The sequence below is a fragment of the Plasmodium malariae genome (genome assembly GCF_900090045.1).
Source record: "Plasmodium malariae genome assembly, chromosome: 5".
In the NCBI taxonomy this organism is placed as follows: Eukaryota; Apicomplexa; class Aconoidasida; order Haemosporida; family Plasmodiidae; genus Plasmodium; species Plasmodium malariae.
This window is the reverse complement of record NC_041779.1, coordinates 213,924-240,191: the sequence shown is the minus strand read 5'-3', so window position 1 is coordinate 240,191 and position 26,268 is coordinate 213,924. Positions and strand designations below refer to the sequence as shown.

At 19.1% G+C, this 26,268-nt stretch overlaps 4 protein-coding genes and 2 pseudogenes across 4 annotated transcripts, besides 2 other annotated features; 2 read left to right on the top strand and 4 right to left on the bottom strand.

Annotated features, from left to right (window-relative positions):
* Positions 1–329: 329 nt before the first annotated feature.
* Positions 330–1,204, bottom strand: PmUG01_05014000 (Plasmodium exported protein, unknown function; the record flags this gene model as incomplete). Its single annotated transcript, XM_029003341.1, has 2 exons — positions 330–980; positions 1,136–1,204. 2 exons carry the CDS (start codon positions 1,202–1,204, stop codon positions 330–332), a joined length of 720 nt encoding a protein of 239 aa, XP_028860297.1.
* Positions 1,205–6,988: 5,784 nt separating this feature from the next.
* Positions 6,989–7,630, top strand: PmUG01_05013900 (annotated as a pseudogene).
* Positions 6,989–7,630: a sequence feature (Plasmodium exported protein, unknown function, pseudogene).
* Positions 7,631–11,345: 3,715 nt separating this feature from the next.
* PmUG01_05013800 lies at positions 11,346–12,256 on the top strand (annotated as a pseudogene).
* Positions 11,346–12,256: a sequence feature (Plasmodium exported protein, unknown function, pseudogene).
* Positions 12,257–15,104: 2,848 nt separating this feature from the next.
* PmUG01_05013750 (Plasmodium exported protein, unknown function) lies at positions 15,105–15,920 on the bottom strand (the record flags this gene model as incomplete). The annotated part of the gene is made up of 2 exons (XM_029003340.1): positions 15,105–15,686; positions 15,834–15,920. The coding sequence occupies 2 exons, from the start codon at positions 15,918–15,920 to the stop codon at positions 15,105–15,107; spliced, it is 669 nt and encodes a 222-aa protein (XP_028860296.1).
* Positions 15,921–18,243: 2,323 nt separating this feature from the next.
* On the bottom strand, positions 18,244–19,174 carry PmUG01_05013700 (Plasmodium exported protein, unknown function; the record flags this gene model as incomplete). The annotated part of the gene is made up of 2 exons (XM_029003339.1): positions 18,244–18,975; positions 19,109–19,174. 2 exons carry the CDS (start codon positions 19,172–19,174, stop codon positions 18,244–18,246), a joined length of 798 nt encoding a protein of 265 aa, XP_028860295.1.
* Positions 19,175–22,709: 3,535 nt separating this feature from the next.
* On the bottom strand, positions 22,710–25,278 carry PmUG01_05013600 (STP1 protein; the record flags this gene model as incomplete). Its single annotated transcript, XM_029003338.1, has 3 exons — positions 22,710–23,813; positions 24,074–25,042; positions 25,258–25,278. 3 exons carry the CDS (start codon positions 25,276–25,278, stop codon positions 22,710–22,712), a joined length of 2,094 nt encoding a protein of 697 aa, XP_028860294.1.
* Between the last annotated feature and the right edge of the window lie 990 nt (positions 25,279–26,268).

Sequence of the window (26,268 nt, the reverse complement as noted above, 5' to 3'; positions counted from 1 at the left end):
TATTTAGATAAAATATGATACTTCAATAATTTAAATTAACAATTTAATTATAAATAATTTATTTATATTATGTTATATATAAAATAATTTGAAGTTAATTTTTTAAGATAAAATATAAAAAAATAAAGAATTCTAATATTATATACTTGTATTAGGGGGTATACTTTTTCACTATTAAAAGTATAAAATTTTATATATCCCTAAATTAATGAAATAAGTATAAAAATTTATAATATAAATTTTTCATAATGTATATTTTTTTTTATGTTTATTATTAGCTTCATCTTTATTTATTAAATAATTTAAATGCGTTATTTTAAAAAAGATTTTTATGTAGTAATTGTCGATAATGCGAAAAGTCTATCTCCAGATATGATGGCACAAAGTACCAAAACGGTACAACAGAAATACGTAACATAATTAGAGAAAACAATATTAATAATCTTTTTTGAAGGAATGTTTTTTTTTTGACTTAAATGAAGAGTATACTTGACGTTTTTTTTTTTTGAATATAAGAGATTTCTATCTATGTCTTTATGCTTAAAGAAATGATGATTAATTCCTGAGCTGCTTTGAAATAAAATTGATTCATAGCTTGAGTCTACTTTTTTTGAAGATATATGTGGATTTTTGTGTTTTTCAGCATTATCATAATGTTTTACGTTTTTATATATTTTTTTTAAATTATGTTGAGTGTTGTGTGAGTGGTGTTGTTTTTGAAATTTTGTATATTTAATTAAATCTTTAAATTCTTGCTCAGAAATTTCACGTTGCATTAAATCAGTAAATCTTTTTAGAAATTCTTCATCATGCTCTAATGAATTTATTCTCTCTCCAAAGGAATCATTACTTTCGTATAATAAATTATATATTCCTTTTTTTAACGTTTCATCTTTTCTTTCTTCCTCTACGTTTGCTTCGGTACTTAGTAATCTTCTAAATTTTACATTGAATGCGTTATTTTGGTTGTATTCCTTGTCCTATGATTTACGATAGTTGTTTAACTAAAAGTAAAGGTACATATCCCATATTCAGAAAGGGTATATTTATATATTATTTGAATAAAAAGATTACTTTTTATTAAAAAATAGAATAATAATGAACAAAAACAGTTTATATATAATGATTATGATACATCATCGAAAAATTTATAGATCCATATTAAAATGGAAAAAATAATACCTTCAGTAAAAAAGGTAAGCATATATATATTTTGTCTCATAATGAATTTATTTAATGCTGATAACAATTTTGTAATAATTAAGGTGCTATATATATATATATATATTATTTATGATAATAATTATTAAATGTTTGGTTTATGATTTGTTTTAATTATTTTTTATAATTGCAATATAAAAAAGTTTTGTATTTTTGTTTAAATAAGTGTAATGGTAATATATACTGAAGAACAAAAAAATATATGTTACTGAAAACGAAATTAATAAGAGTTTTAATTATTATTATTATTAAGTCCTTTTATCGAAACAAAGTTAATAAATTAGGATTCTATTAAATTTTGAGAGTAAAATATTGTATAAAAATTATAAATCAACAACGTACAACCTATTTCGAAAAAAGAATATTATATATGCTATAGATAGGTAAAATATTTTATAAAGGATATAACAGAGGATAAAATTCTAATAGTAAAAATTGAATTAGTATATATTCAAATAATATAATTAGAACAGTTTTGTTTAAACCTGTTGTTATATGGTGAACAGTAAAAGATTTTCTAGAGATTATATACTAATTATCTTGTAATTTTTTTTAAAAATATTTTTGATAAATATTATTAAATGATAAGGAAGGCTATATGTAAACTTAATAAAATTATAATATATTACATACTTAAATATATACATATTTACTATTAATTTTATGTATAATTGTGTATTAATTAATAAAAAATATGTTTACAAAATATAATTATATAACGAATATGTAGTTTTATTTTATGTAGTCAAAAATATAAGAAATTTTTACTCTTAAGATTGAAAATAGGCTTGATTTAATTTTTATAAAAGATGCGTAGTAATATTTAAAGTCAACAATTTCAATAACAAAGTACTAAAAAGCATAATGAAACTATAAAATATGAACTCTTATTATGCTTTGTTTTATGAAGATTACAATAATACAATTAGGAAGAGAGATATAGTAAAAAAAAAAAAAAATTGTGTAAAACAATACCTTTATAACATTTTTTCTTTCAACATTTTGCTAGTATTATTTTTGAACATTATTTTTTTTTTTCTAGTTTTTGTAATTTTAGAAGAGTATTTTTATTTAAGGTTTTTTTTTCTATATAACAAATTTATTTCGTTTTTGTTAAATAATTTTGTATTTTTTAATTCATGGGAATATCCTAAGAAACTAAAATTCATTAAATCAATGGAAGAATATTTTAAAACGCTTTTAAGAAAAATTTAGAGGATTGAATTCTATATGACAAAATAAAATTTCCAAAAAAGAAAAAAGGAAAAATTTTTATATTGTGTTTATATGAAATATTTTATTTATTTACCATTTTATATATACGTGTGAATATATGTTTTTTTTTTTTTTTAATGTAATTTTTATATATTTTTTTAATATATTATGGGAATCACGGCTTGATATTGCAATTTAAACATTACATTTATTTAAGTGTAATACAAATTTAATAACAGTTCATATGAATCATTGAAGCTTTGTTCATATTATAATAAAAATATTATTTATTTATAATATAATATTTAATATTAATGTAGATGATATATTCCCCGTGTAATTTATTAATATAATATAAACTAAAAGAAATATTACTTGTATAAAGTGTATTACAGCACAAAATCAGAAATATAAGAAAATTTAATTTTATTTAAGAAAAAATAGTTTAAATAACAAATTAAATTTTTTTTTATCTTAATTAAATATGTATACGTGCACAATGTTAAAACTGGGATTTATATTATTGAAAAAGGCACTTATATATTAAAATTTATAGTTCATAATATTTTATACAAGAATTAAAAACTATCAATATATTATAGTAACGAAAACAACCTTAATGAATAATTATCCTCAAAACACAGAAAAACAATTTATTTGGACAATCACTAAGTTTTAGTTTTACTTATAATATTTCAGTTAAATATATAAATATAGCGTATCATCATTCTAGGAAATAAATTAATATTTATATGTATTTTTACAAATAAAGAAATAAAGTATATTCATTCAGATTATCTTAATATAAATATATTTTTATGTTATATTTTTAATAACATTATGAATTCTATTAGGTTACATAATATTGTTCTATGTATAATTTATTTAATAAAATATTTTATAGTTCTTCCTCTGAATTATCTAAGGTTGATTCCACAATTTATCAAATATTTGTTAATTTAATTAACACTGTATAAAAGTTATTATTTTTGTATTAATTCTACGTTAATATATAACATGTTTTCACATATTTTTAGACAATGAAAGGAAAAGTTTATATTCCAATATGAATATAGATAGAATTATATGTTTTTATTTATTAAATTATCCTCACATATGTATTATAAGTATAGATATCTCATAATAAATAGATTTTATGCTAACTATGTTAAGCTTGAGTAATAACATTAATGTTGATTTTGTACTTTATGTGAATGTATTTTTATATTTCAACAATATCTTCTACGTAATATATAAATTTCAATAAAATAATTATTCTTTAATTTCCTACTAATTTTTTTTTTTTTTTAGCATCTTAAACTTGTTCTTCAATATCTTTTATATGAACGTTTTAACATTCTCTTATAATAGCACTCGTTTGTATAATATTACTGTTGTAATATTGTCTCTGAAATTAGTATTTTAGCGTTTTCTTTGATGATAATTTTTAAATACACACTTCATTTTACTTGTTTAAGATTCTATTTAATATAAACAAATATATCGTTTATAGAAAATATACAAATTATAATTTTATACAGTAAGATATTCAATATGATATCTGCAACCACAAGAATATGTCTGATCATTTCCAGAACGAATTATAGGTATTTGTTTGTTCTGTTCATCTAGTAATTTCCTCGTATTTACTTTTTTTATTAATGAATATAACTCGAAAGATCTAATAATACAGACTAATTTTAAAAAAAATTACATATTCGTAAATACAGTACTACTTGAAAAGTAATATTATGCAGAAATAAATTATAGGAACAAAAGAAGTATATTCACGTTTTTAAAAGGAATATTACATAATGTTAGGAAAAGAAAATATAAGAAATATGCTATAATAAATGATAATATAATTATTAGAAACTAATAGTTATATTCATATCCGTTAACATATGTGATCCTTTTTCCGATGATTGTCATTAATAAATGAAGATTTTTCAGGAACTAGGATTTATTTAGATTGAGAAATCTCTTGAATGTCATTAACAAATTTATATAATTTTACCCCTTTAGCTTAGTTATATGTATTTTATAAGTATCATACTAATTTTTAATGTTTTGTATGTTAGTATAAAAATTATTGTCATTTTGTGTGATACAATTATTAATGACTACCATATATTCAATAGCATTTTTCATCATAGATAAGAAGAAGTTATGTATAAATTGTACTAGGGGAACTTTTTGGTAATTGTAAAACAAATAATATATACGTTTTATTATAAAAAAGGAATTTATATAAAAAAATATATTTTGTTTTATTGTAAAAGAGGAAAACTTAGGTTTTAATACGTAAATTATATTGAAAACATAAATTATATTATATTCCATAAATATTCAATATTTAAATTAATATAATATTTTTTGTATATAGAATACTGTATAGTTAGTTTAAATATGAATATAAATTTTTGAAATTTGAAATTTATTATTTTTTTTATATTTAACTTGTTTTATTATTAGGTAATAATATTATTTATTAAATATAAAATTGTTATAATGAAAAATGTGTGTAACACTTACTATTTTATATATATATGTACGAATCCAATTGTCATATAGTATATATACTTAATAGGAAGAATATTAAATATTTTATTAGAAAATTAAATTATTTTTTTGTGATTTCTTAATTTAGGAAAAACATAAATTATTATTTTTTAAAAAAAAGTTTCAAAATAATTTTTATAAACAATGAAGTTTCATAAAAAGTAAATGTTGTATAAGAAAATGTTTATCGGTATTTTATAGTATAGTGCTCTTATTTTTCATAACTTATTTAATGATTTATATGTATAGATATTTATAAAATTTTAAATGTGTTTACCTATAATATATATAGAAATATTAAATTAGAGAAAAAAAGGAATATAAACAAAATGTCAAAAAAATAAAAATTTATAAGATGTATCGAAATTGCAGGCTGATAATGAAATTTACTTATATCAATATAAATACCATAATGTCACTTTTTGAACAATTTTTTTTTTTTAATTTTTTAACTTTTTTCTTAGAAAACTAATATTTTAAGGGAATAAAATAGAGTTTAATATTAGATTATTATATTAATTATATAATTACATAATATTTTTATAATTAATTATTTTTTGTATGTTATAATATATAGGGAATATAAATATGTTAAGAGAGAGTAATTTTGCTGTTAATGATATTTTTATCAAAATAATATTTTATGTTCATTCAGTTCAATCTCTAAAATATGTCTCTTATATAATGTAATTGTAAATGAACAAACAAAATATAATTTAATTGTTTATATGTATGAGAAGTAAAATAATTAAATCATATATTTTACAAATTCATATTGTAATTATTTTTTATTATGTATATATAACGCCACATATATAACATTAATATTATAAATATAAATCATTCGAAATTTCTGCAGAATGGTGATACTGTATGTAAGATTATTATACCAATTTTTCTGTTAATATCCTTTTTTCTTTTTCTCTGTTTTTTAATTTTAACAGTATATCTTCTAAAAGTATATTTTTCTTTAAAAATAATATATAAGTAAACTGGACGAATATTTAAATTTTTCATTTAGAAATAAGGGAACAAATAACACATAATTGGAAATCATAATTTTTAAAAATTATGAAACACATATAATAACTGTGTTTTTTCATTTGCCTTTAAAATATATATTTACTCGTACATTAGGTAATAACCTATAATTTTGATCTTCAATGTATAAAATAAATCATAAAAAATATAGCTTTTATTAATAATATAGTACAAAATTCGTAAAAATTTTTCTTTGTTTGTTTATTATTACTATTATTATATTGTTACAATAATTAATATCATTTAACTATAATAATCATTTGTTTCGAAATATAATGTTTAATAAAAAATCATTAAAATTATCAATTATTTTCTCATTATACAGACCATTGCATTATATATATTTTATTCATTATATACTTTATTTATTGAGAGTATTTTCAAATATTAAGAAAAATTATATATATATTTTTTTATTTCTGTTTTGAAAAGAACTAATAAATTAATTATTTAATTACTGTAGTAAATTAATTAAATTCTATATTTCAAATATTTATGAATGAATTCATATGTTATATTACGTAATGCTTCTTTTTTATATATAACATTAAGGTAAAAATTTAAAAGTAAACTTTTAAAGTTTTTTTACATTTTCTATGTTGTAAAATACTTTATATACATATTATTAAATTTTTATAAAAAAAAAATATAGTGTTCTTTGTCATTTTAAGTATATTATACTATTATTAATTTGTTCTTACGAGGATATGATACAGGATTAAAATTCCATAAAATGAAAAAGAGAATTAAGTTATTCTTTTTTATTAAAATTGGGATATTTATCCTTTTAACATATATATGTCACATTAATATTGAAGGGATATGATATGATTTATTAATGATACCTTTGTTATATGTTTTTTTCTTTTGTTTTATTTTTATTAATATTCCTTCTTAGAATGAAATTTTTTATTTTTTTAAATCATGAATATTTACGTTGTTATTTTAGTGTGCCTTTTATAATTATTTGGATCAGAAGCTCAATGTTTATATAATATTAGATAATAGAATTTATCATTTGATAGTTGAACATATAAACAAAAAGAGTTCAAATATTTTATGTATAAAAGGAGATATTCCAAACGTTGGAACGTGGGAAAAAAAAGATATGTCTAATAACAGAAAGAGAACAATAAGAAAAAATATACAAAAAGGTAAAAGATCATTAAATAATAGAGGAGGCTATGTACAAGCTAAGGAAGGTAAATCACCTGTATACAGCGGAGAAAATATATATTTTGATAAACGTATATTGAATAAAATAAATTATATAAAGACAGTTAGAGCAGTTGCAAATTCTAATTTTAAGTTTTTAAGAAAATCTGTACATAGTAAAGTTGGTGTATATTATGCTTTATTTATATTCCATTTAAAAGTTGCAGCAAGAGGTGCTATTTTGTATAATTTTCTTAAGACTGAATCGAGGGGAATACCTAGTTTGTCTTTATTTCAAATTACGTCACCATTAATTATATTATGGATTTCAGTTTTTGTGGTGCTTTTATATATCTTCAGAAAAACTGAAGCATACGCAAAGTTAATACATATAAAAAGTGATTTACATAATACGGCATATTCTTCTCTACGTTGACCTTTGTAAGAATTAAAATCTATATTATACAAATTGATAAAAATGCATAACAAGTATAACTGTATATTTTTAGATTTCACAGATAGACCTGCAAGTGACGGGTTTTTTTGATTTAGAACAGTAAAAATATACACTTTTAATTTATATGTAATTTTGAATGTTTTAATATTATTCATATTTTATTCTAAAATATTTTTTCAGTTCAATACAGTATTGTGATATATATATATATTTTTGTATATAACAATTTTTTTGAAAACTGTATATAACTTAACACAAATATATATAAGCACAGTTTATATAATTTTATTAATATATGTACCAGCTTACATTTCTAACTGTAAAAATTTTCTAAACTCTTTTCTATCTAATTTTGGTGTTAAATTAATATTTTATGGTGTAATTAAAAAGTATATGAATAGAATTTTTAATTAAGAATAAGAGCGTTTGTTTTTTATATAAAGAAACGAAGTTACTGAATGAAAATGTAATGTTTTATATATATATGTATAATTTTCGTTTTATATTTTTGATTGTGTATAAGTAACAAATGAATTATGTGATGAATCAATCTTATCACAATACATTTTTTCCTATTTAAAATATATTTTTATTTTATAAGATATAAGATTAAATTTAGAAAATAGAAAACCATTGAAATTTGATGAATTAGATCATATGTATAACTTTACAAAATATATATGTTAATTAATTTTTATTTATTTTGCTTTTTTGCCTTTTTATTCTTGTAAAATGATGTGTATAATCAATAATAAAAAATTTTTGTATGGCACAAAAAGGTATAGAGCATTTATGATATTTTAAATAGTAAAAGATAAATGATATGAATATTTTTTGCTTATTTGAATAATTTTATTCTGAGAGATGCTCTTTTTGAATTATAAAAATTCTTATATTTATGTATTATCCTACTATACAATTTATGGTTAATGGTAGGTTCCAATAAGTAATATAATATAAAATATTACTTTTATTCTTTTTTAAATTTTTTTAAATGAGTTCCATTACTAATAATTATGTATAAGAAATGGAATAATTATTTAGTAAATAAAATTTGTTATTTTACCTATGTTTGTTCTACATTTTGTTCTGTATATTTATTAAATTATACATTTTATAATAGGCGAATTAATTATTTTAACATTTTTTTTTGTTCGTTAACCTTACAGTTAGAAAATATACGAAAACATATACATTATACGAATGGGATAGATATGTTTGAACATATTATATTAATTGAAAAAAAGTTAATATTAATAATGTTCTATTGTAAAATAAGAAAAATGTTATTGCATGTTAACATTAGTTGAAATGGAAATTTCACTCATTTTCGTTATTAATTAAAGTATTTATGTTCATGATGATATATTTTTGTGATTCTATTAGTAGTAATAACATTGTTGAAAAGAAGTAATACATTTATAGTAAATATGAATATAAAACGGCTCATTAATGAAACAACAGGAAAATAAAATTTTGTGTGAAAATATATGTAGAATACTACCGTTTATTTTTATACATTATACTGAAGTAAACCACGTTATGTATCCTATAGTTATATAAAATTAATAATATTATTGATTAGTATAATAGTAATCAATTATTATAAAATACATATTCAAGAGAAATTATTATAATACGTGATGTTATATCTAGAAGAAGTTAACAAATGTTAATATATATATATTTAATAATACTATACATTTATGTTTTATCCGTTTATTCAAGAACAAATTAAATACATCAAGGTTTAGAGTTTAAGTTATAACTATGAAATGTTGAGTATTTATTTATTTTTAGTTAATTTTTAGTAGAAGTTTTTGTTAAGGATTATTATTTTTGTGCAATATCTGTTTGTTCATTTGAATAACAGAATACTTATATTTATCATTTTATTGTTATATACGCATAATTTTGATTTAATTCTATTTTATAAAAATATATTTATATATTTATGATAAGTTAAATTGATGATAAACAAGGATTTCTGTTTTTATACTTCACATAATTAAACAAATAAATCATTAAATATATTCATAAATGTAAATGGGAAATTAAAAAAAGTTTAAGAAAGATGAATATATCATAGAATTATTGAGAATGTAAAAAAATTTATTAATTTCAGTGAATTATATATATTATATAAATTTTGATAAGTTATTTTTTAATATACGTATTAGAGGCTTTTTCTTTTACGAATTTATGTGTAAAAATTTTTGTTTATTTATTTAAAATATATGTATTTGAAATCATAAAATCGTCCGAAATAAGCTAATATTATCTCCTTATTCATATTACAATATGTACATATTATATAATAAAATGAATAATAATTATGTCAATTTTTTCAAATTGAATTAGTAATACAAAAAAATATTTTAACTGTAATTATTTTTCGTTGTTTTTACATATTTTTATTTTTATTTTTAATTTAAAACTTACTGAATAAGCTTGAGATAATGTTTTTTGTTTTTTTGATCATTAATAATATTTTTTTTGAAATTAATAAATGTTTTATTATTATTATCTCTGTTGTAAATGTGTAAAGGGTAAAATAAATAATATATATAATAATTTCCTTGTTATAACAAATAATTTTATTATCTGAAAATATTAATTTTTTATATTTTCTTTTAAGAATACATTTTTAATTGCATATATTCAAACAAAATTGAGTAAGTTTCTTCTCAATTATTTATAAGAAAAATTAGTGAATTATTTATATTCTTAGATATTTTTCATGATCATTTTATATATCATTTATATATATTCTTTGTGTTTTTTTCATTGGTAAAAGAATATGGCTATAAATATTTTTGAAATTATTGAAGGTCTAATGATGTATTTGTAATAAATTCCTTTTTACCTTCTTTTTTATTATTATTATAGTATTTTTCTTTATAAAAATTTGTATCCATTTTTAAAAGGGATAATTATAATATAAAAATCAAGAATTTTTAAATGTTCTATTAAATAATAGTAAATCGTGTTCCTATTTGTATACAAATTATTTTGTGAAATTCTTATACAAAAATATAAATCTAATTATTATAGTACATCAAACAATATAAGTAAATTTACAGATTTCGTTGTAAATATAAACTTTATTTTATTAATAATGAATGATTTATAAAAGGATATGTATTTTTTTTAGATAAATATGAATGTATACATTATATAATTATTAACATTTTTCATAAATTCATATACTTTTTCTATTTATTTGGTTATCGGATTAATTAATATTATTTAAATACAGAAGGAAATTTGACAAAAAACAATATAAAATTATAATTATTCCTATAAACATTGTAAAAGTGCATAATTATGTTCTGAATATATGTAAGTATACGTTTTCTACATGTTATACTTTATTTTAAATAAATAACATATTTTTACCAATGATTGTATAATTTTTGTTTTTTTTTCATCTTATCTAATATTATTCTTATTTGTATTATTTTAGTATTATATTTATGTAAAATATCTATATAGAAAAATTATTCCAAAAACATTTTAAAGTCATATTACATTTGTAAAATTTAATATGAATTATATCTATATAAATTCAACTTATTACCTTTAAATAAAATAAGAAAAAATAATATAAGAAATGTATTTTATCATTTATTGAATTTAAAATGCAGTTCATATTTTTCTTAGTAAATATATAATAGCATTGAAATATATAATTATGGAAGATATTAAGTACCATATCCTGATTAATATACTTATATTTTCCCTTTTAATTTGGATATTCCATTATAGCAATAGCGAAGTATTATAATAAAGTTTCTTCTTTTTTCTTCTTTTTTGGTTTTCACGTTTTATTTTTAAAAATTATATTTTCCTAGTATAAATATATATATGCATGTAAATAATATATATTTACGTATTTTTTTTTAGTATGCCTGTGGTAAATCTATTCGCAAGAAGTATAAACTAAATAGCTATTCACATTTAACAACTAATAGGCTGCTATCAGAGAGTTCAATGATTGTAAAGTCAACTAGAGTTACATCATATGATGAGAGTGTCTATAAATGAATAGATGAAAGAGAAGATGTGTATAAAAATGGAAAAGAGCTTAAATCAAAAGGAAAAATAATAAAAGATTTTTTCTTAAAATCAGAGGAAAGGAATAAATTAGGCAAGAAAAAAAAGTCTTCTACATTTAATAAAATAGATTTATTTCATGAAAAAAATATATTCTTTCAACTAGACTTAATAAATAAGATTAATAATAACAAGAAAAATGACAAAAAGACTGCAAGAAAAATGATATATTGGAAGATATGTTTAGGAATTATTCGACTCTTTTTAGTTTTTTTGACAGGATTCATATTTTTATTATTATTAATTAACTTTGGTGGTTCAAAATTTCCCAAAAGTCTACCAGATCAGCCTAATGATTCCATATTAGCAGCGGTTCATATTGTAGGAATTGTAATATCATCAGCAATTTTTGTATTTTTACTACTTGTGGATACTTTATTTATATCAAGTATTAGTTATACTTTGAAAAAAACTGAAAATTTTAAAATAAAAAAGAAAAACTTACCCAAAACTTCATTAAAATATGAACAATTCCTTTGGTTAAAATAACATTTAATATGGATTAAAAAGATATATAGAATCCTTAAAAATATTACTTACATAAGAAGAGAATATACAATTAGATAATTATTATAAAACATCATGTATATTCATATCTATTTTGATATAAAATAGAAAAGTATTTATTCTTAATTCTCAATGAATACTATAGTTTTATTTTTAAAATTTATATTTCAAAGAATCGTTAGAACATAGTATTTTCGAACAATATATATATATGTGTATATAAGTATATTTGTATATGAAATACATGAATGTTCTTTAATATTAATATAAAAAATCACATTTAGTATTATTTCGTTAGATTAATGGAGAACTTCATGTTATTAAACTTAAAGAGTAGACAAAATTTATTTTTATTCCTATTATGTTTTTTCAGTTCAAAATGATTATTTTATGACATAGATAAAATTGTATCATTTTTTTTATATTTATTGTGAATAACTTTTTATGTATTTTATAAAACAAAAATAGCATATTTTCTTGAGGATTCTGTAAAAAGAATAATAATTTAATTTTTATTGTAGATGATATTATGATTAATGTATAATAATACGTATTTTGCATAGAAACATTTATAATATTTGTTTATATATTCGAAATTTTAAATGAGAAAATATGAATATATAATAAAAAATTATTGTTTTTAAGAATGAATTATTTAGAATACTTTATTAATTTCCAGGATCATAAATTCTTGTAATTAAAATTGCTCTGTGTACATTTAATATTTTACTTACATGAAATGTGCTATTAATTCAATTTAATAAGAATTACTAAAATATATAAAATAAAGAAAATTTACATATATATATATATATATATATATATATATATATTCTGTAATTTATATTTATGTTTCATTCAATATTTTATATTACATTATGCTATTAAATGTTTAATATTATGTATATATTATATGCATATAGGAAATTATTCTTTTATAGTTATATGTGTATTTTTATAATTTAAGATATTATAAATAAAAATTATTTTCTCTAAAAGAAAAAATTATACTTTATATAGCACATTTTTAATCATAATATAATATACATGCGTAAGGATCTCGTACATATTAATTTATAATAAGCAAAAATATATATCATGATTGAAATTTTATTTTATATTTTTACTTAGTACAAGTTTCATATCATATATTTTATATATTTATATAATGAAATTTACACAATAAAATACATTTATGCAAAAAAATATATATTTCATTAATTTTGTTTAAAACGTATATATATATGAAATATTTTAAAGTATATTTTGGAACATTCTAACAATTCCACATATAATACATTTATAGTGTTAAAAAGGCAACATAACTTTTTCTGTTAATTATTATATTTTACATTAACATATCTGCATATAAATGAACGCATGTTTTTAAAAAAGAACTATTATGGAACAATTTAAATTTTTTGTTAACTAAAAATATTCATCACACATCATATTAATGTTGTATAATTGAAAATCCTTATATGAAGTCGATTCTTTTTTTATATTTTGTGGGGATCAAAAAAGTAAACACTCTATATATATTTATGCATCTTAGTAATAATTTAAGTGTAATAACATCAATTGTGTAAGAAAATGTAATGAATTACTTAGTATCTAGTACCATAAAATATAAAATACTTCTTTTAATAAATTAAGAAATCAATGTGAATAACTTATACATATAATGCACTAATGCTTTATTGACTGTTGTAACTTAGAATTATTGATAGAAATTATATATTAATTTAAATTTTTTTTCATTTAGTTTAATATTATAATTCTAATTTTTAAAAAAACCTAGTATTCGAAAAACTAAAAAAAGGAACAAAAGAATAAGAAATTTAATATTATCATATTAAACTTAGCTCTATAACACGTTCGTGCGCCACATTAATATACTAATGTATATACCTTGTATTTTTTTATTAAATGAGTTTATTTAACGTTTATGAGCTTTAAATTTATATGGTATTTTAAGTCGATATAATAATAATAAAATAACTAGATTTATATTATATTATTATAAATTTTTTGAATGTACGATTTAATAAAGTAGTAAAAATTAATTATTTGTAAGTGAAAATATAGTTTTTTTTGTTTACATTTATAATTTTACTTTAGAAGCGTGTTGAAAATATTAAACCACTAGTAATCACATTTTTTTTAGAAAATTGTTTTTAATATATTTCTCATAATAATTTTTTTGAGGAATATTTTTTTATTAATAGAAAAAAAATAAAAATATCAATTAAAAAAAAAACATATTAATAGTGTATTACAAAATTTAGAAAAATACATATTTATATTTAATTTGACGTACTGATCCTTTTTTATAAATATCGCTTGAAATAATAAGTATTTGGATCTAGATAAAAAATAAAAAAAACAAAATAAAAAAGTTTATGGTCAAAATAATAAACAACTCATTAAATCAATGAAAATATATGGAAAACACTTTCCTATTTTAATTTTACAATACATGTTTATGCGTAGATTTAACAAAAATATACAAAAGGATGTTAAGAATATATTTAAACTGGAGCTGTTGATAAAGAAAATAAACTCCGTTAAAATAACAATATATTAATATTTAATATTTGTTTATTAAAAGCAATATTTATAATGTATATATATTAAAAGTAGATTTATTAAATTAACTAGAAAGGAAAATACAAAATAAAAATGGAAAAGGAAAATGTTTATAGATATTATTAATAATTATTTTTATTATTGTGTATAAAAATATGAATCATAAGATATATCTTAAATATAATAAATCAACTATTCATCAGTATATTTTTAAATATGTAATAAAATTTACTTCAATTTATTATAATTTAAAAATTTTTTTTATGAAACCAATATATACTTTAAAAGAAGGATTTTTGTAACCTGCTTGTATAGCCTTATATTTTAAATTTTTCAAAAAAACATATATCATCATAAGTAAATTTATAACAATACAAGCTGCAGTGCCCAAGGAAAGTAATAATGTATTATCTTTTCCTATATAAAAGAGAAATCCAAGTAAAGAAACTAATGCAGATGGGAGATTCAATAAAATTATATACTTAAGTACTCCCTTAAAATTTTCTTTTTTTCTGGCCTTTTCATTTTTATTAAAATAACTATATATATAAGTTAAAGAATTGAATATTTTTTCCTCTAGGTATTCGTCTAGTTTTTTAAGTATATTGACCTTACCTTGATTATCTGAATTTTTTTCATACGTACTTTCTAATTCCCCTACTAATGTTTCAACTTTTTCATTATTTTGTCTACGCTGTTTTAAATTTATCTCTGTGAAGTTGTTCTCTTTTAATTTATTTTCTGATAACAATAATCGTATAGCTCTAATAGTTAATGTATTTTCTAAGTTTACTTTTCCTTCTAACGATTTAATATAAGTACTCTAAAAAAGAGAAAACTACATATATATTTAATTCATATAAATATATGAATAGTATAGAACGTTATATTTTTAAAATAACATAAGATAAAATATGAAAAAACTGTGAAAATAATAAGAAAATAAAAAAAATGTTCTTAATTTATATACTTTTTGGTTATAGCAATGGGATGTGCAAAATAGAAGGACAAATGTAAAAATTTTAATTATACTTGAAAACCTGTTTTTTTTTTCCATTGAAATAAGTTTTTAATGTTATATTAAATTTTGTAAAAAAAAAAGGTTTATTAATTTTTTAAACTATTAATTATAAAAGGTGCTATTGTACTATTTAAAATAATTTGTTTTAAAAAATTTCATTTTTATATTACTTTTATGAAATTTTTATTATTTTATGCCTATTTAGTTAACATTAATTTATAGGAAGTGAAATTGAAAATTTAAAAATAGTTTATGACATATTATTTATTATTAAATTTACTTATGAAAACCAAATTAATTAAAATAATTTAATTGAAACTGTTTAATAAATATAAAATATATATAATACATATAAACTTGTTTTTCCATTTAGAAGTAATTCAAGATATAGTGTCACAATAAAAGAAGGAAAAATAAAATAAATTTAAAAGATGCCCAAAACTGTAGAATCTGAAAATTTTGATATTTTATTTAAAGTATATAAAATATAAAATTTAGTTATTTAATTTACATTATTTATTATAAAATAGATAAAACATATTAGTTAATTACTTCTAATTAATAATCTAAAATTTATAGAAATTATATATTATTATCCGTTGATGTCGTTTATTTAAATATTATTATTGAAAAAATATTAAACGAAGAAAATAAAACTATAAGGACATTTTTTTATACAATAAATACAGATTTAGTATCGTTTTAAACATATGTAATATTATTTTTCAAGTCATGACACTTTAATAAAAATAAATTTTTACCATTTACTAATACTTCATAATATCTATAAAATAGTATAAAAACTAGTGATTTATTATTTTTATTAAAATTTTAGAATGGAATAAGAGTACTTATATATTTTTACTATTTCTTTTGTAATTAAAGAAATATACTATGCATTTTGAATGAATTTTATTTTTTGTTTTTATCTTATTTTCTGTAAATAATTATAAATATATATATTTTTATAATATATTAATATAATAGTAATAATAATAAAAGAAAAAGAAAGAATTTATTATATTAAAATATATAAAATCATTACATACAAGTGGAATATTATACGTCATTCAATTAAGGATTTACTGCATAGTTAAGTTATTCCTTTTATATATTAATTCAGATATAATTTAATTTAATTATTAATTATCCTGCATAAAACTTATGTAAAGTGAGAATTTAGCATAAAAAAATGGAAGTTGAACTAATATAGCATAATTACATTATAAAAAAAATATACATTTGTTGTTTTAGTATTATCTCATATATATTACTTATTAATAAGTTTTTTTTATCTTAAGTTAAAACTTTATATATACGAAATTAGTTGTTACTTATGAGAAAAAGTAAAGGAAAAATTACATAATCAATAATATCTATTTATTACTACACCTGTATGGTTTTTCACATATTAACTATGATAATAAACCATATTTCATTTTACATTTTATATATTTAGTAATCATTCTATTATTTTTTACTGAGATAAAATTTTTTTAAGCACATGATATTTTCAAAATGAATAATTTTAATAAGGGTATAAAGAAAAGTAGGATATATTTAAAAAAATAATAATAAAATAATAAGGGAATTTATTTATATATGGATAGTTAATAAATGAAAATGATATAATGTTTTTTTTATAATATGAAAAGAGTAATTTTATGTTATATTTATATTCCCAAAGATCCAAAAAAGTCATGTGACAAAATTGAAATTTAAGTATAAACAATATTTCTATTAAGTAAAAATGATTACGAAATTAATTCTTATTTTTAATAAAATCACTTTAAGTGTACTTCTATTCTTCTGTTAACAAAATTATCCTAATTAACATGTTACAAACATGTTTACAGATTCATTAGTTCAATACACATTAAGATGACAATTATAAATATTAATAATATTATATATTTTAAAGTGTGTATGTATATTTAAATACAACTAAAAAAACAAAAAAATATCGAATAAATAAAAACATATTAAAAAAAAATGTCTAGAAATATTTTGGGTATATAAATAAAACCTAGATATAAAGAGAACTTTCTTAAACACATATAAATATATATGTAAAATAAAAAAAAATTAATTTAACAATATTTTTTATCTTATCACATATAAAAAAAATTAATTGTATGATGAAACACTAAAAACATAAATGATATATTTAAGTTAGGGTTAACAAGAATAATATTATAGGAATTTTTTTTAGATAAAAGTTGAATACTATTTGTGTATTACATAAAACGTTGAAGTTCATATATGTATATATATATTCTTAAACATATAATATTATATGTATATTAAAAAAATTGAATTAAAATTAAATATTTCTAAGAACCAGTTTTTCATATGATCCTTATAAGGGCCGAGAAAATCTATTATGTATATTATAAATATTAGAACTCTTGCTAAATTTTTTAAATCCTTTAAAATGTAAATATAATATGGATAACGCCAATAAAGCGCATGATGCTAGAACAGCTTGAGGAGATCGATAATTCAGGATTACTAATATGGTGACAGAGCTGAATAGAATAATTGTAGTAAAAATATTAATCATTTTTTTAGTAATACGTTTATCATATTTACCTATAAATTTATTTGTTTTTTTATATTCAGGATATAAAATTTTTTGTTTTCCTCTTTTATATGGTGGATATACTATTTTGTGATGATTACTTGTTAATGGTGACACACTTTTTTCTTTTGACTTATACCATTTCATTCGAATTGGTTCTCCTTTTATTTCATCATGAACATCTTCAAGGTAATCAATAGATGTTAAAGAATCATAAGAATTATTCGAATTATCCTTAAAATTTAATGAATCAGATGTTTTTTGAAGCTCTTCATTATACATATTTTTTTTAAACTGTTCCTTTATACCATCACTTTGTAATAATTTGTTTAGTCTTTTTCCAAAAATATATTCATCTTCCTTTTCTATATGCTTTGCTTTTTCTTTTAAGGATTGATATCTCTGTTGATCATATAGATCTGTTTCTCCGTATAATAATCTACTTACCCTTACATCTGATATATTATTTAGTTTGATTATCTTATTCCATGATGTGCTAGATGTAGCTACCTAAAAATTGTGGTATATATTTTATATTTAGAAGGATAAAAGTATTACAATATAAATAAAATATTAATTATATAATGAAAATGTGAGATTACAAAAACTGTATAGAAATTATTGAATATAAAAAATATTTTACCTCATAGGAATACTGGACTAACCAAATTAATAGAGTGAAATAGAAAAACTTGTTTGCTTGTACCATTATGAAGAACTTATTTATGGGTTCTAGATCTTTTGCAATACTGGAATTTTTATCATTATATAATATTAAATTATAATGAATAAAAGATTTGTAATAATTTTTCTTAATATTTTTTTGTCACATTAAAATATAAAGCTTTTTGGTTTTCTTAAATTAATGGTAACTATTACATATATTCATAGGTAAAAAGGGAATAAATATATTAAATAAAAATATATTAGTAAATTTTTGGTGTATATATGTATTTAAATAATAATATAAACAGAAGAATATTTTAATGTATATTAAAGACATGTAATTATATGTAATAACTGCAATTATACATTCTGTGAATACTATAGTTCTAAAAATTTGTTTATATTTATATATTTTCTATGAAATATTAATAAAATATTTTTTTAAAATGCTTATAAAAATGGATAAATGTAATAAAATTTCATAAAATAATACGTATATAAAGTTCAACTTAAATAATGTATCATTTTAAGTCAAACTGTTATAATTAAAATAATGAAAATAATTTGGCTAAATCAGCTAAAGTCTTATATATTAAATTTCTTTTTTTATGTAATTTTCTAAAAGCACAACGATTAGAACAAAATAAATATATAATAAAATAAAATATTTATTAATATACATGTAACATATGCATAAACTTACATATTTTAAGGAAATACGCTTAATAGCCATATAAACTATATTATTTTTAAAAGAAGATAATTTTATTGTTGCGTTATGTAATATAAACTGCTGTTCTATTTTTTTTTTAAATATTTTAAAAGAAAATAATTTTATTGTATAGTTGTTATGTTATATGGCTTTCACATTAAGCCAGAATTTTCACTAATACAATAAATGAAAATTAATTCAAAAAGTGACAATAATGCAAATATATGAAATAATATTATAAAAAAATTAAAAAAAAAAATTTTTTCTAAAATACTTGTAATTAAAATATAAAATATAATTAAAAGAAAAAAAAAAAAAAAGTTAAAAATAAGTAAAAAATAAAAAATTAAGAATTAAAACTTAAGAAATAAAGATGAAAAATTAGGAATTAAAAATTTATTTATGTCAAAAATACTATTAAGCATCATACATACATAATAAATTGACACAATCATAGTTCTTTAACATCAAACTAGTACTTATATAACGTTAGATATTAAGAAAATAATTGTAAAAATACGGAAAAATAAATTTATTTAAATAATACATTACAACAATTGTATCAAGATTACGAACTAAAAAACATGAAATGGGATTATGAATAATAAAGCAAAGACTCGTTCTACTTATATATATTATTTTTACTGTATAATGTTAAAGGCCATTAGTTTTTTTTCTTCGACGATAAATTCATGTGTTATGATTTAATTATATATCTTAGAATATATAAATATATTTCGCTTTTATAAAATATTTCGCTATATAAAGAATAAATAAAGAACAATTTAAATTTTCATTGTATATATTAAGTTTATAATAATCATATATAACTACCTTTATTTATGTTTTTCATTTATACATTTATAAGTAAAGGTTTGTAAAATTTTTTTTGTTTATTTATTTAAATGAAGAATTCTGTACAATTTTGTGTTTATAAAGTATTTTGCTTATTTTATTTTATTATACAAATTTATTGAATATATAATAAAATCAGAGTTATAATTATATTCTTATTTTTTAATAAATAAATTTAGTATAAATTTTAACTATGCATATATATAAATTTTAAAAAAGTATCATTTATATTTAAAAATCAACAATACATAACCTCATAATATTTTTTCTTTGAATATTATGAGTGTTTGAGTACTTCCTTATAAATAGACAACATATTTATATATTAATAAATTATTTTTATATTTCTAAAATAATAGAATTACTTTTTATGTAAAAAACGTTTTCATGAATTTTACTAACGATAAAGTTGTTAATTATTTTAAAAGAATTTATATTTATAGTTAAGTTAATTATTAATTAGCAGTTTACAGTTCATTCCCTAAAGCCAAAAAATGACCCTTAATTTGGGGGATATATTATAATACATTGATGTGGATAAGATTTAACATATGAAAGTTGCTTAATTTTTGAATTGTGTTTATAATTTATGAAGTACTATGTTAACTATGTGAAAAGATTTATTTAACTATATGAATATTTTTATTCATGATACATTGTAAATATAACAAGTAAGGAATTAATAAATGTTCACATGATCTGTATATGATAAAAAATTGTGCATCTACAACGTTTAAAAAAAATATTACATATATATTTGAATTTATAAATATGGAATTATATATATTAAAACTGTAACCTTTTTTATAAATGTTTTTTTAAATTAATTTAGCAACAATATTAATTGTTTTTAAGTAATCCATAATATTATAATCTATCTTCTTAGGTAACAGAATATCATAGATATCAAAAATAGTTAACGAAAATATGGAAAACATAATTATTTTTCTTTCTTTTTAATTTTTGCATATATAAAGTATCTAAAATAAAGAACGTTATTTACTATTGTTATATGTGTTATATATCTGGATTATGTATTTATTTTTTAAATGTCCATTATTCCATATTACTTATTAATAAAAGAGTAACTATATTTTTAAAATTTCATTTAAGTCAATAAAAAATTGATTAATATTTATATATGATTGTTTGTATCATTAAGTGGCATCAAGCATAATGCGTAGCTTTGCATCATAATATGAGGATAATAAAATTATAAAAAAATTGTGAAAATTTTTTATTTTATCGTAGTGTAATATAAATGTTATTATTGTTAAATGTAATAAAAACTAATTCTTTTTAAGAAATACATAATATTATATTGTTGTAAAATTTTAAAATTTCAGTAATAAGAATACGTTTGGACAGATTAATTATATAGAAAAACAGGGAAAAAATTAAAAAATGATATAATATATACATATTAGAATGCTTATATATGGTCCTAATCTACGTTAAAACTGTATCATTGTTAGAAACTGAATTCCAATATAGTAATATGCATTATTCTAATATATATAAAAAATGCATATATTTTAAAAATATAAGTTATACATTTCATCATATATTTTAATGTACTGCTGTAAGAAATTATTTATTTAGGAAAAAAGAAAAAGAACATTGCTTTAAATCTCATTAATAGATGTGCTTACATTTAATATATTATAATTTTTTTGTATATTTATGTATATATTAACTCCTTTTATTGAATCAACTCTTCTATAACATTAATAAATATATCTTTACAGATAAAATAAAGTTATATGTCATTGGAATATTTTTAAGGATATTGAATTTCGTACTTTATGTTTCACTCCTTATTTTCTTTTTTATATTATTTGCTACTTCACATTCTGCTTTTCGTTTATTTCCTTTTGGTATAGCAAAATTTAATAAGATTGTTTTATAGATACCATAAGATTTAGATTGATCAACATTTTAATATATTCACATAAATTTTTAGGATGAAATATTCTGCAATATAATCATATTTATCATTGTTATTAATAGGTTATATGGAATTTACATATGATTCATCTTCTCCTATCCAATCTTCCAGCTTTTCCCCTAAAAGATTTTCCCCTATATTATTATGAATTTCCTTATTTTTACTATTTTCATAAACGTTATTATTCTTTTCAATGAAGTTATCTGTAATTTTTATTTTTTTTTCTGAATTTTCTTCATTTTTCCAATCATTTATGGAACTATCTAAATGTAATTCTCTATTTTCTATATAATCTTCTTTTTTGCATTCTTCTAATATTGCCATATATGCAAGTATACAAAATTTTGATAGTAATTTTGTTCTTATATACTTATATAATTCTTCATAATTTTCTCTGTGCTCCATTTTTTCTATATTTTTTGGTAACTCATCATTTACTTTTTCTTCATTTGTGTATTCATCTAGCATATTTTGGTATTCCTCTGCTAATTCTTTAAACCAGTCTTGTTCAAAATATTGTTCTATAAACTTTCTCTTCTTTGATATCCACTTCCTCCATATGTCTTTCTCTCTTTCCAGGAGTAGAATATTATGATTTTCATTCGATGATTCGTTTTTTAATTCTTTCATTTCTTTTATGTAAGATTTTTCTTTTTTCCATTCATTTTTCAAATTATTAAACCATTCCACTTTTTTCAATTTTTCAGAAATATTTTTATGTCTTTCTATCCATTTAATCCATAAGATTTTATTTTTTACAGTGTCATTGCTATTTTTAATACTTTCTATTGTTAGTTCTTCATTTGTTAAACTAGGATTAGTTCGATGCCCCTCTTTTGTGAGCACTTCTAGGCATATGTCTAAAAATTCTCCTTTTCTGTATTCCCATTCTTCTTTTCTGTATTCTTTGAGTACTTCCAAATGTACTTCTATAATAGTTTTAGTCCTTTCATTTTTTCGATTTAACGCATTTACCTTTTTTATCGTGTTACATTCATATATATTTATGTTTTTTATGATTTCTTCGGCATCATATTCTGGGTGTTCTAAATGACCTTGTGTTAGATGCTCACTTCTGTTAGAGAGTGAAGGTAGCAGTATTCTTAGGAATTTTACTTGTCTTTTTTTTATTCTTTTTTTTTTTTTTAGAATCCCTAATAATGTATACTGAAGTATAAAAATTAAACATTTTTAAATAGTATATTACAATAATCAAATGGTTATCATAATTTTAATGCTTATTTTTTATTTTACTTTAATAAAAACAGAAAATACAATAATAATTATGAAACTTAATAGTATAGATGATATGTTTATGGTAGATGTTTTTGTTAATGTACCTATAATGGTTTTTAAATATATATATTATTTTATGTAGTTATTTATAAAATAGAAAAATAAGTAGCATTACGTTTACCTAAAGTTACAGAAGGCATAGGGGAAACTAAAGGACTTGATTGGGAAGATGATATTGTAGAAGATAAAGTCGCTTGGGGAGCATTGTCTGGTTTTGTGACTAGTGGAACTGGAGAAGGTGATAGAGATTCACCTGATACTTCTAGGGATGACTTGGAAGGTTTGGGAAGTGTTAGTGTTTTAGACTGTGAAGAACTTTGAAAATCAGCTTTGTCTTCCTCAGGTGGAGGTTCAGGTGATGATAACCGTTCTTGTATTTGTAGATCGTGTTGAGTTGAGGGTACTTGTTGATTTGTCTGTTCATGTTGATTATGATTTGTATCTTGATCTATTTCTTCAGATTTAGCTGGACTGGCTAGTTCAGGTGGATCATTTGATTCTTTTGAATCTTCTTGTTTTTCTTTATCCTTTGTTTCTAAGACTTTTTCTGCTTTTTTAGCTTCAACATTAAGAGATGATAATGTATTGGGAGATGGGCAGTCTGGTATTTTTTGGAATGTTTGGGGATTCATTAAGTCGCATATAAAATCTGAACTTCCTTTTTTTTTCTTCTTTAGGCTTGTTTTTTTATAGCATGTTTCAAAAAGGTTTTGCTTCTGCTCAAAATGCTTCCACTTCTGTTCAATCCACTCATTATATGCATTACATTTACTTATGTATATATCAGTACCCTTTGATTTTCCACTTAATTGTTTTATTTCTTCCAAATCTTTTTTTTTTTTATCACAGAAATCTACTTCTTCATATTTTAAATTTAAAATAGTTTTATCTTTTTCCTCTAAAATCAAAGGGCAACCTCCATATTTATTTAGATCTCTATAGTAAACTTTTAACCAAAAATTTAGTGCTCCTTTCCACGTCACTTTATATTGTTCATAATATCGTGGTGGATTATTGTTCTGAATTAGATAATTAGCCAAGTCTTGACATTTTTCTCTAAATTTAGCTTTATTGTTCTCACTACGTAAGGTGCTGGTTTTCTGTATTATTTGATTTTTAATATATTTAAAATATGATATTCGAGAGACTTCGAGGAAAGCGAACCTAGAGAATCATAATTCTGTATTAAAACGTATTATTATTATTATCATTACTTATTTAATTATTATTTTTTGAGATAGTTTTATTAACACATTGTTATGAAAAAAATAAATTATCTGAATACTTAAACGTATTAGAAAACATTAAATCTTACCGAGGAAAAACAACTATCCATGATGGTTCTATATTAATACTATAGTTCGTTATAAATAACAATTTGAAAAAAAAATACAGATTAATTTATTTTTATTTACCGATAGTGAAATTTTAAATGAATATATCTTATTAAAAAGAAATTATAAAATTATCATTAACATAAGAATTTATATATGAATTATAAATTAATTGAATACATTTCTATTTATTTTGTACGTCTCTTATCTTCTTTTACATTAAGAATATATATCACAACTAGAGATAAATCATAACCATATTTTATTATTAATTCACAGTTATATAAATATTACAATGTAAAAATAATATTCACTTTATGAAAGAAAAGCCAAGATATTAACATGAAAGATATACATATAAGTTACATCAATATGTAATATAAATGTTATTCTGTAGAAATTACATTAAGTTGTATATTGACGTTTTTTATTTTTTCTTATTACAAACTCATATATAAATAGATATTATTATCTATATTAACGTAAATAATCCCTATTTTTCTTTCGTTTTTCCTGCAATAAATAATCCATAAACCAAATCATTATTAATACAGATAGTACTTTTTTATTTTTTTTTTTTTGTTTTATCTTTTTATTTATTATTGATATAGGCCATTTTATAGTTTTAATTATTTTGTTAAAAGTTTTTTTATATTTACTGAGTTGTATATACGAATGAGAGTTAATAATATACAAATTAAACTAAATTGTTGCTATAATTTTGAAATGATCTTATCATTAAAATGCACATGTGGATCTGAATATTATATTTATATCTGATACTTAATAATTCAATATTTGTTCTATATATTATTCCATAGCTTATTCTTAATATGGTATAATTCATTATGCATTTATTTTCTTTATTAGGTATCAATTATCACTTTTAGATATGAATCCTTGCATTTGGATAAAATTTTATTTAATTAAAGTATTTTTAGTTTTGTTAGTTAATGAAAAAATATTTGGATACTTGTAGAATATATGGAAAA